This window comes from Acanthochromis polyacanthus, chromosome 7 (genome assembly GCF_021347895.1).
Source record: "Acanthochromis polyacanthus isolate Apoly-LR-REF ecotype Palm Island chromosome 7, KAUST_Apoly_ChrSc, whole genome shotgun sequence".
Classification (NCBI taxonomy): Eukaryota; Metazoa; Chordata; class Actinopteri; family Pomacentridae; genus Acanthochromis; species Acanthochromis polyacanthus.
The window spans coordinates 8,676,537-8,689,103 of record NC_067119.1 but is presented as its reverse complement, the minus strand read 5'-3'; the positions used below and the strand labels follow the sequence as shown (position 1 = coordinate 8,689,103).

General features: G+C 39.2%; 1 protein-coding gene across 1 annotated transcript in view; it reads left to right on the top strand.

The window, feature by feature from the left end:
- Positions 1-12,102, top strand: part of fbxw8 (F-box and WD repeat domain containing 8) — a 31,447-nt gene extending 19,345 nt beyond the window's left edge. Inside the window, exons 8-11 of the mRNA XM_022213115.2 lie at positions 3,160-3,287; positions 8,884-9,057; positions 10,115-10,231; positions 11,657-12,102. Of these exons, the coding sequence (XP_022068807.1) occupies positions 3,160-3,287; positions 8,884-9,057; positions 10,115-10,231; positions 11,657-11,822 (585 nt within the window). The 3' untranslated portion in view covers positions 11,823-12,102. The remainder of the gene's footprint in view (positions 1-3,159; positions 3,288-8,883; positions 9,058-10,114; positions 10,232-11,656) is intronic.
- The last annotated feature ends 465 nt before the right edge of the window (positions 12,103-12,567 follow it).

Genomic DNA, 12,567 nt, shown 5'->3' with positions numbered 1-12,567 from the left:
ATTACCATGCATCTGGTCCAATGTGCAAATCTCTGTTTGTCCACATGGTGTCTAAACCAAATGTAGCTCTGAGCCCATATTTATTTTTGATGTGGGTGTTTGTGCAAAGACAGGGATGGATGGGGAATGGTGGTGCGTGTAGGGGAGCCAGCAGTCTGCAGGTTTCCATTCAAGCCACTCATCCCAGCAGGTAGCTTCAGTGCTGAGTTCCTCCCCTCTACTTCACACAGCATCCATCAGTGAAGTCAGCTGGTGGCTCGTTTCGTTGGCCTGCTGATAGTTGGCCCTCCACGGCACATGATTCCTGCTCTGTGATACGAGATTTAACATTCATTAAACCAAATTCTGCCAAATGTGTTCAACAATACAGGCGGCCTTAAAGGTTTTCTCGAAGGTGCCGTAATAATTATAAAATTTTTCATCTTTCTAAAAGCATGGAGAGTAATTCCATTAACGTCCCCCAGTACAAGCCACCATTAGGGTTTTCTTTTGTTTGCAAGCCTCTCTGGAGCTCCAGCGAGTGCATTAACCTAACAGCTCCTCTACAGCTACATTCACGACTATCCTTCCTCAAAACATGCTGCTGCTGCTCTCGTAACAGTCCACAGTATTCTCACAAAACGGCTCCTTTTTCCTCCCTCGGTGACGCTTCTTCATTTACGCGGGAAGATATTTAATGAAAATATCTTCCCAAATCTGCAGTGATTCATTGAGAACAGCAGGCTGCACCTCGTTTCCTCGTCCCCCCCCCCCCCCCCCCCCCCCCCATCTCCCTTCCTTCTCTCTCAGTTCGTCGTCCCCCCTTCTCTCTTCTGCTGTCCAAATCCTATCAAGCTGTCATTTCAAAGTCCGCTGTGATTTGGGCTGCGCCCCGAGGTGGTGCACAATTAAAGCTCTGCTTGGCCCAAATAAGGGACACACAAAAACTGTTGGCGCCTCCTCAAGGCTTACATCATGCCTCTTTTTTTTCTCCTCCTCTTCCTTTAAACATCTTTGCTGCTGTCTCTCCATCCCTCCCTCTCTCCTCTTTCCCTTTCTCTCCTACCTTTTGGCTCTTTCTCTCTCCCTCCCTCCTCGATTTAATTTCTTTGTCGATTTAATTATTCAAAGACAATTTTGCCTGGCGGTTATCCTGTTTGTTCTGCCTCGTTTGGATGAGAAAACACCAGCCGCTAATTGACCAATTAGGCCAGCTCCAGATGACATCATTGTAACTTTTATGAAGAAAGTTTATTACGGCCGTCGAGCCAAAGGCAGTGCATCCCTGATGGTAATTGAAGTTTGCCTCGAGGCTGTTGTTTTCCCAGTTTGAGTGCTGCAGTGCTGCAGTGCTTTTAACTAACTGGAAGGAATAATAGTTGTTTTTCCTATTGTTCAGTACAGGGCTGCAGTATTTTTTGCATCATTATTAGTTATGTATGGATGTGTAGCACTCTATTGAATGGAGAAAAGACAAAATGCACCAGAATTGATTGAGTATATAAGAGAATTTGATGCACTTTCTGACCGGCGAGTTGTAATTAAAGGTGAAAATAGATGAAGGGATTTAAACGCCTCCTCTGGTGAAAATTATGTTGTTTTTTTTTAACCTTGATAATGTGCCCATGTGTTGATTTTTATGTGCTGGAAGACACATCCATGGCTGAGCATCTCTATCTTGATACTGCGGCGTGCTGATGACGGGCCTCTATAATACAGATTTAAGCTTCAGGCGTTTCCTGTGTCACAAACCTAAGGAGCCAATCCTGTCATCTTGCAGGGTGGGGCTTTCTGTATCATTATTCCTCTTCAGAATTGATTTCCTGAACAAACTCATGGCTGAATTACTCCATTATTAAACTTCCCAGAGTAGTCTTGGGTGAGCTGGTGTGCTCGAGCTTCATCACTCAGGGAGAGGTGAATAAAGAGAGGTAGGAACTTCATGGATGGGCACATTGCAGAGGAAGCAGTGGTGTAGAGTGATATTTAGGACATTTTAATTTTGTTTTATGGAATATGATCTTAAATATGTAAATTTGATACACAAAGTTGAGTTTTTAGGGGTTAGATCAACAATCCTAAAGATAGAAACATGACTTCACTGTGGATATATGAATGAATAAATGAATGAATTAATGTTTTTTTTAATATACACTATATATATACATTTATATAAACTGATAAAGAGTAGTCACAATATTTCCACAGTTCTTCATCTTTGCTGTGGAGTCTGCTCCTTCAAATTAGACTGAAATGAAACAGTCACTGTGATGTAAAGGAGCTGAATTTTAGCAATTATTTGAGTCTTTACACCTGCCTCAGACTAACAGTGAAGGAATTGTAACCCTTTTCAGAAGAGAAGATGTACATTTAGAACTTCAGATTTTACATCAAAATTTATTTAAGATTCTCTGTCCAGAAAAAAAACAATGGTATACAGTAACATATAAGTCATTTTAAGACAAGAAATGTTTTTTGCATTCAAAATATCTGTAAAATATGTCAATTTGACACACAGATTTAAGTTTTTAGGGGTTTTTGAACGATCGGAGGGGGGCTTTAATGTTTTTATATGCACTCTAATGCAGGTATAAAGACTAAGCATAGTCACAATACTACTGCAGTTCTTCATCTTTGTTGTGGAGTTTCTACTACTTCAAATTACATGTAAATTAAACAAAGAGAAAGAGCTAAGTTTTAGAAGTAATTTGAGTGTTTTCCACTGTCAGATTAACACTGGATAGGTTGTAGCCCTTCTTAAAGGAAAAGATGACTAGAAAAGTTGCATTCACATTACATTCTGTTCAAGTCATTCTTTATAATATTTGATTGCAGATTCTTTATACAAACTATAAATTCTGCCATCCAAAGACATGAACGAATACTTCCGCTAACAGTATGTTCTCTAGTGATGCATATTCAGGCTTACTTGCTTGTGTTGGGAGCTTTTTTTTTCCCTCAACTGCCTAATTTTCGACAGCTTGACTGTTTTTACTTTAACTGTTTGGCTCCTAAAGCTCTTTGGTTGCATCGGTTGTATATTTAGAATGACTGTAGAGCTACATTGTCCTAAAGTGACTAAGAAGAGCTACATGGGTCACCAACTTTGCAACGTATGAATTTGTAGGTTGACTTCAAGGTTGAATCTGAACAAGACCGATGTCTGTTCTTGAATTCCAGATCCACGTCTACAGCCTGGAGACGAGCAAACCGACGGTTTGTGTCGGAAACTCTCCGGGAGATTTCACCTGCATCAACTTGAGAGACGGCCCCCCACATCTGTTGGTGTGCGGAAACAAAGACAGAAGGTAGGGCACACACACACACACACACACACACAATAAGAACTTAAATACAGCTGGAGAATACACAAAGAGTATATGAGGACAGAAGAGTGAGGCAAGAACTTCAGCTAAGCGGCGTGCGTGTGCGTTAAACACCTGATGCTGGAGGCTGGGAAGTTGAGGCTACTCGACGTGAAGAACAGGTGTTTAGAAAATGTGTGAGAAGACGAGGCTCCATTTAATTTGTGCGTTATTCACACTTCACAGACAAACTGTTGCCTTTAAAAACAAAGCTTCCTGAAAGCTCGGTGAAAAAGAGAGACAGGCATTGAATTTCTTGTGAGAGAGACATTTTGTTCTTTGTCCTAAATAGAAATGTTGCTCCTCGTTCTCTGTCTCCTCCATTACCTGGAGGATGTTATAAAGGAAGAGGGGAAAAAAAAAACTGGCTTTCTTCACACAAACACACGCATCCATGCATGTGCACACACTTGCCACATTGCTAACCTGGCTCTCCAGTTGAGGAAAAAGACACATAAAAGAGCCATTCTCATCTATTCTGCACTTGTTAGCGGATGCTGCGGTGCATGAGCTGGCAGGAAAGGAAAAATCCCTGGCGTGTCTTCGTCCAAAGCTGCCCCCGCTGTTTCTATTCAGCACCAAATCCATCTGGCTGTTAAGTGGTTGGCTTAAAGCGAAAGACAGACCACATCGTATTGTTTAGGTTCTGTTTTTTTCTCCCTCTTTTTAGTAGTTTTGACTTCTAGCGCTCGTACAAATGCAAAAAAAAAACAAAACAACAACACTCAGTTAAGGATGTTTTGGCTTTGCTTTGCTGTGGTAGAAATCATTCAACAACAGCATTTGAAGGAAGAATTCAGCGCTTCGCTTTGGGATCAGATTTGGTCCGGAGAGGTGCACACACCAGCTTGGCTCTTCCACTTTGGCCCCAGCTGATGCAGCACACAGTCGAGGACAAATGGAAATGGGGAGGGACGCCGAGGGGACAGTCGGCAAATCTTGGCCCCTCGACAGGGTGGCTTAAGGCCAGAGACTAATGCATCCCTTCTTTTTGTCCAAATGAGTTCTGTCCCTCTGTTTTTTGCGAGATCCAAGGAGCAAATGAGGGGTCCAGATAAGGGCTGTCGGGAAAGATGCCACGTGATGTGTAAACGGGAACCATGTGGGCAAAGAGTAGAATTGGATACAGCATCAGAAAGGGATGAAATAATGAGCGCCGTACCTGTAGCTGCTGGTCACTTATTGTTATGCAGAACGGACTTGAGAGCACTTTGCTGACATCTTGGATTGAGTTAACTTTAAGAACTTTATAGGTCTGCAATGAGATTTTCTGTATTTGCATTCATATCTCAGTTACTAATAGATAGTTTCCCATGAGTTTGTGCAGACATTTAAAGTCCCCAGTCTATGAATCCTAATAATTTTGGTGTTTTTTTTCCATTTAGCAACACCAACACATCACTTATATGGTGAAATATATTCATTTTATAGAGACATTAATCCTTAGATGCACGGGTGATTGGATCCTACACTTTTCCATAAGTAGCTCAAAAATGACCCATATAACAATCAATGTGTTTTTATGCCATTTTTGCCACTTTAGTTAAGAATAATCATTTGTACTATTGTTTGTATCCTATTTTTGTCCACACAAGAATGATTTCATGTTTGAAATACATTTATTTTTCACTTTATAACAGATTTTGAACATTTTGAAAGTTGAAAAAGAAGAATATTGCACAGAACAGCAGTAGAAGAATGTTAACATCCATTTTGTTGACATTTTCCCACTCTGTTGCTGCTCTCCATCCCTCCAAATTTGTGCATCAGCTCTTTTATGATGAGTGACAAAGAGCTTGAAGTAATAATACAAATATTACAATTTTAGAAGAAGTATAAAAGGTTACTTAAAAATTTAAAGTGATTTATATCAAAAACATGTTTTTTGAGGAATAACTGGAATATGAAATGACAAAAACTTTTCATTATAAAGATATCACAAGAAAAAGACCTCACCGGGTCCTTTTTGACCCACTTATGCATGTAAGGATTAAAGGTGCTGTTTTTAAGTATTTTTAGTCAAAGTTGTGGTGGTCTTCAGTGTTATTCAGCTGCCTCTCCAGCGAGTCTTTCATCCTACAGACTCTAAATAACTGCATCTGACAACGGTAGTCCTTGTTTTGCTTTTTAAAAAACTGAACCCAACCAGAACCTGCAGCAGGTGGAGAACTGGCTCTTGTATTACGACATAAAGCTCTGTAAGGCTTCAAAGCAGAACATCAAGTTTGCCCAATAGAGATAGCAGACCAATATGGTGGCGTTTTAGTTGGAGAATGTTCCTCCACAACAGCGACCCGCTCACCTGGCAGGTAGAGAAACATGAGACAGGACGGGCTGGGCTTAGCTGGTTAGCAGATACTAAATTTGTAGAGACAAAATCTCACATAAAACACCTTTAGGGATGCATCTTGCACACGTTTATGATTCCCAGACTTTCTTTGTAGCGATATAAATTAATAAGGTTGATATTTACTGCTTTAAATAAAATATCTACAATAAATTGCTTTCTAAATCAGTTTGGACTTTCATTTTTCTGCCAGGAAGAATTTAAAAAACACTTTAGTGAGACTTGGCCAACTCTCTCTCCCACATCAGACCAAGCACTTACCTTAAGAGTAAATACCTGACAAAGAATATTACGTACTTCTACTGCCAAATGCAAATGCAATTATACTTAATTTCTGAACTAATGTAAATAAATCAATTTCCTGAAGTCACGTCTGGGCTAGTGTCTGTACAGTTTTTATATAGCATTTGTTTGATCAGTTTTTCCTAAAGAATGAAGCATATTCCTAGCTTATTCAAAGACTATTGAAGATAAACTACATCAGTTTACATTAGAAATTTACATTTCTAAATGATTTTTGCTGTCTGACATACTGTTGTTTTTTTTTTAAAAACCATAGATGAATATTGGACTCCAATAATGATACACCTTCACTTGGATAAAAAATAGCTCACTTGCCTTTCCTCTTGAATATAGTTGAACATTATGTAGCTTTCTGCACATTTTCACTTGTGCTTCTTTTGCAACACGTTCAGCACTAACACAAACTTTCCCCAGCAATTTAGTAGAAACAAAAGCGAACAATGCTGTTCTGGTAATACAAATCTAAACCTGCAGGCTTTATGTCTTCAGAGCAGAAAATCTGTTTGAATATTGCCAACATCTGCTATTTTCAATCTGTAATATATGTATTATGTGGAATATCCAACTCAAGTTAAGCTGAAAAACCACTTGCAATCACAGAATTTCCACCAAAGACTGACTCCGACATCATCCTCAGGGTCTATGATTAATGTCTTACTCCAGCTCGAGGAAAATAGCTGTTCAGGAGTTATCTGAGCCTCTCCCACACTTCTCTTATTAGGCAGAGCTGCTCTTGATTAATGAAGAAGAGTCTGGCCGGTGACAGTTCACCGAAGACCGAGCCGCCTCCAGCACGAGATTTATGGTTCCCCGCGGTCTGCCAGTAATGTTCAGTCCTCATTGTTTAAACGTGTGCTTCCATCACGTAATGCCACTAAACAGGCAAAACTAACAGCACGCAACAAGCCCGCCGTGCCCATTTAGCCATTTAGGCCTGATTCCTTTAAAAAGTTCTGGAAGTGGAAATGAAATCTGTCTCAGTCCCCAAAGTGAATTTGATTATGGTAATGAAGTCTTGGAAGAAGGTTGTGCCTGGATGGAGTCATGTCCTGGATGCTTTCAGCTGCAATAAAGCCACAATGACAACAGATGGAGCTGACGGTCCCCTGGGCCTCTGCTGCTGATGAAACCCACCAAGCAAAAAATCAGCCCTTATTGCCTTTTATCCACCATAAAGACTAGCACTTTAAAATGAATAATAATAATCACAATAATCACCACGATATCGGAAAAACCCCCCACTTATTTCAAAGCAGAATTAATGAGGTGCTCTTTGAAAGGGTTATAAAGCAAAATATCCAAATCGGAATATTTATAAAGCAAATATATGAGTAAAAAAATAATAAGAACATTAAATCTAAAAGCACAAAATGCATTTAAATCAGTTGTTTTAAAGTGGAAATTCAGGTTAAGAGGTTGTCTGCTTGGCTTGTGTTTTGAATTCCATCTGGAAAGTCTTTACTTTGAGATATGTGCAGCAGGATTATAAGCAATTGACACTCCTTTGAATTGTTTATTTAATTTATTTAATGTATATTTACATATGCGTATATGCACATTTTCTTTTTTTGTTGCAGTTTTTGCTTCACTATCTTTGCATTTGCGCTTTTGCATCAGTGGAATCACGTATTTCAGGCTTAAATGTCATTTTCAGCGTCTTGATCTGCTCTAAATTCTCTCCTTTTGTCCTCTTTTTGTCCTGTAATTGATCATTTTAAGCCTCCCTAATATAACATCTATTCCACATTTATCTAGTTTTGGGATTCTGTCTGTATTCACGCTTCCTTTTTTATCTTTTTTATTAACACGGTTGTGCCTTTGAAAGGGTTATAAAGACAAATATCCAAATCAGACTTCTTTATTAAGTAAAAAAAATATGGGTACATATAATGAGATCATTAAATCTAAAAGCACAAAATGCATTTATATCAGTTATTATGCTAAGCCTTAAGATAGGTGCTAAAGTGTTTTGTTTTTGAATTATTTTACAGTTTATTTAATGTATATTTGCTGCATGTCAATAATTCACACTAAATGCATCATATATATACTTATTGTTACATACATTTCATGTTCATATTTTTTCAGTCTTTCTGCAATTTTTCCTTCACCATCTTTGCATCTGTTGTGTCTTTATTCACTTATTTTGTGTTCCTGTTATTTCCAGCTACATGATTTGCTCTAAATTATCTCATTCTATTTTCTTTTTGTGCCTTAATTGCTGATTATAGGCTTCATTTAGTCCTTTGGTCTAAATTCTCTCATTTTATCCTCTTTTTGTACCATAATTAACAACTTTAAGCCTCCTTAATACAACATCTGTTCCACATTTAGTTAATTTTGTGTTTCAGTCTGTATTCACACTTACTTTTCTATCCTATTCATTGCTACAGTTATGGGGTTTTTTTCAGTTTAAGTGCTTGTAATCTTACTTTAGTGAGTAAAATCATGAGATGCTTGGCCAGATTCCCAGCAAATAAGGCTGGAACTAAAGTTTGCAATGGCACATCTGCTCCGGTTTGTCTTTGGGCTCTTGGCTGGATATTTGTTGGAAAGTTTCTCATGCTCCTCTTTCAGTGTTTACTTCAAAAAAAAGAAGTGAGAATAGTGTTCTTTTGTTTGTAAATGAATGCACCCTTTGACAAACTGTACTCTCTTGTGCCGTCTTGGTTTTAGATCTCCGCCTCCGTTAGAATGAAGTGAAATTCAAAATGACCAAATGCTTCACTGGAAATGACTGTTTCCATTGTGCTCAGTGTGGAGTCTCACAACTATCTAAATAGAAATCTTATCTACTGTGACAATAAAACAACTTCAAACGTGTTTCTTAACTCTGACCTATATAAGTTCAGTTTTATGGTGAAATAAATGACAGTTTATCTTCCTCAGGGTTCGGGTGTTTGACCTGAGAACCGGCTCCTCCGTGGCGTCCCTGTACGCCCACCACCTGGGCGTCACCTCGGTGCAGGCGGACGACTGGAAGATTGTGAGCGGCGGCGGCGAAGGATTGGTGTGCGTTTGGGAGATGAGGATGGGAGCGAAGCTGTGGGAGATGCACAACAGGTGGGACTTTGGCCTCTGAGACTTTACAAACTGTCACAGGGATAAATGTGGGTTTCAGAGATGACACAAATCAGCTGCTTCCCTGTGAGATCCGAGTAAATTAAGCTGTGAGTTCTATGTTTATTTCATGGCTTTGTAGACATGTTCTTCCTCATTTGTGTTCACAGATGCACTTAGGCTGTAATTTGGAATCAGTTGAGTGCCACACCCCCAGGTCCTAATTAAATGGAAATGTCAGTTTGTGCATCTTTATGTGGACCACTGGTTAAAAAAAAAACTGAATTGGTAATTTAATAGGGATTGACTGATATGGGTTTTTCCAGGGCCGATACTGATGTTGATGATTGTCCGATATTTGGAACTGATATACATTACATGTAATGTTTAACAGCATGTGATGGCAGAGAACCTGTCATTCGTAACTAGACTTCTTCATTAATAAGAGTGATTTTAACTGAATATGTAAACTGGAAGCAGGAGTGATTAGATTAAGACCTTCTCCTGTTTATGTGAGATCCACTGATCAGTTTGTCTCCTGTGGTTGTGTCTGGCGTTCTTCTTTTTTCTTAATCTTTCACTGTTCAGTCACTTTTGTTGTCTAATAAGGTCAAGATCTTTGAGCTTGATTATTGTTTTCCAGACTCTGTTTCAGGTTAATCCGTGGCTGCCTTCAAATGTAGCTGCTAGCCATTAGCATAGTCACTGGGAGAGAAGCTAATTTCCTGGTTTGTGGCAACAGTTCGTGTTTTTTATTCAGTTTTTGCTGTTTGAGAGACATTTCTGAGGCCACAGAGTGACTGACGATAGACACTGAGAAGAGGCTGCATCAGACCTGAAATAGAGCATTTAATTTATCAATAATTAGCCAATAAAAATACAGATAACAATAATCAGAACTATGCCAAATATCGGCCGCAACAATCGGCCAGGCTGATAATCGGTCTATCCGCAATTGGTAGCTTTTTCAATGTAGTTTGGAGAGTAAAAGTAACACATCCGCAACTAATATTGTGATTTCTATGTTTAACTCTGGAGGTGTTATGTTTTGTTACTGCAGGCATCCTGTAAGACACGTTCGCTTCGACACCAGCACCCTGGTAACAGCCAACATCCCCGATGACAAGTCGCCGCGGGGCGCCTGCATCACAGACGATGACCTTACAGCTCATCGCAGGTCACACTCTTCTTCCCACACTTCTTTTTTTTGTTAACCTTCTGCACATCCACCTCCCAGGAGTTTATAAAAGTCAGTAAATTTCATTCCTCATCTGTACCAAAACTTCTAGCTTCTGAAACTCTTGAGTTTATTTTAGGAAACATGCTGGCCTGATTTCTTGAGGAAGAAGGCTGGTACCCCTTTCATTTCTATATAAAAAACTGCCTGTCCCATGAGGTTAGCATCAAGACTAGAAACAGGTAGCCTGGCTCTGTGCAAAGGTAACAACATCCACATGTTAGATCTTGTTAGTTTCATCTGGGGAAAAAACAAAATGACTTAATTCAGTCTGTAGGTTTTGCATTTTGGTTTTGATACAGATTAAACAAACACAATATAATATGTTAGTGGGCTTTTGATATGCTGGTAGGCAGATTTTAGCAATTTTCGGCTGTAGCTGAACCTAAGCAAATAGACTACAGTATTTAAGTTAAAATTTTCCTTGAAAGTTTCCATATTATGCCCATTTTCTACAAATTAATCAAAGTTTCACATGTCCCCAAGATGCTTCAGTCAGGGTTGTTTTTTTTCCTTTGAGCTCAGAATACAGCAAAGATGACTCATTTCATGACTGGAATTAGCCTCTTTCCAAATTGGATGTTTTGTAGACTACAGCTTTAAATGCAGCTGAGGTGCTGCTGTTTCCACCTCCTTCAGGAAGAAGACTCTCTCTGCATCTGTAATATAATGACACAAATATGTAATTTAGTGAGCAAAACCAGCACACTTTATTGTGTGTAACTTTCTCTCTGATTTGTTGTTTGACGAATGCATCGAATGCCGAGCACAGCCATTTCTTTTAGCTCATGTGTTTGGTGAGTTTGTTAGGCGATGCTGAGGTTATAACATCAGCAGTTTAGCAGTGCAGAGCTGCAGCTTGGAAAATGGCTCTGAAGCGACTGCCTGTTAATGTGCAGTCTTAATGGGCTTTGATTCAGTGATTATTTCACACTTGTTCTGTTGTCTGACAACAGAAGCAGAAAAATATGTAAATGAAAGCAGCTTTATTGTGAATATGGCTGTATTAAAAAGCAGTATATGTGAGCACAGGGAGCTGAGAGAAGCTGACAGATGCAATGACTAGTTGACTTTTTCTTTACCGCTACAAAGTGTTTTTAAGTGTTTAAAGTTTTTAAGAAGCACAAAACACAATAAAATGCATTTTGACCATATGGGATCATATGGGATCTTTAAATAATAGTACGCCATTGCTATCACCAAGACAGTTATCCCTCATGACTCTAAATGGGATATTAGATGATGTAGCTGGTAGCATGTTTCCAGTTTTATGTCTCAAATGTCCCTTTTCCATGCTATTTTCCAAACATTTTAATAAAAAAGATCTCAAATATTGTTGCTGATAGAACTGTTTTTATACTTCAGACACCGGGGCGTCATCTGCCATTACGACTTCTCTGAGGACGCACTATCACAGGACCACGTCCTGCCGATCTGCAGGTCCGACTACACCGAGTCACACGGCTACAACTACAACATCGGCCTGGCAGTGCCTTACGACAGGCTGTCCGGCTCCCATTCATCCCACTGACGCTGGGTTTTCTAAAACTGCAAATGGACTCACTGTGTAAGTGAAAGGACAATAGAAGCATTCACCAGTTTGATTCTCCAAACTGAATCCTTTCGTTTAATTAGTTTCCTTTTTATCGTCCTAATTAAATCGAGGTTTTGGAAGCGTACATGTAAGTGTTGCATAGGCATTTCTAATTTATAGTAATGAATTTGAACAATTACTGTAATTCTTTTTTGTAATTCCTGGATTTGATCAATTGTTTCTGTCATATCTACTAAATAAGATTCTTCTTAATACATTTTTAATAGTTTCCCTAAAAAAAAGAACATCTTCCACGTGCATTTCTTTTATCATGATGTCCCATATTTATTTTGTTCATTAACATAATTCAGTGACAAGTTAGTAAAGTTTCTAAGTAAATAACTAGTGTTCAAGAAATAGTGGCTTTTCATGGTAGGACAGCAGTGGCTGCTTACACTGGTCTGAGTCTGTGGAACACACTTGTGAAATGTAGAACTACTTTAGAGCTGCAGAGGAATGGTATGTGCCTGCAGTCTTGCGTTTTGGATGTTTGCCATGATAGATGACCCATGAATGTCAGAGTAGCCACTGAGCAGGACTGACTTCACCAAACGTGTCAACCTTTGGACCGAAGCACAAAGAATCCTTCATATTACGGGCTGGGAGTTTGTAGAATAGCTGGAGAACGCAGAGAAGGGCGTGTGACAGTTGGAAGTTTCATTAAAGGTAAGAGGTTTTGGTC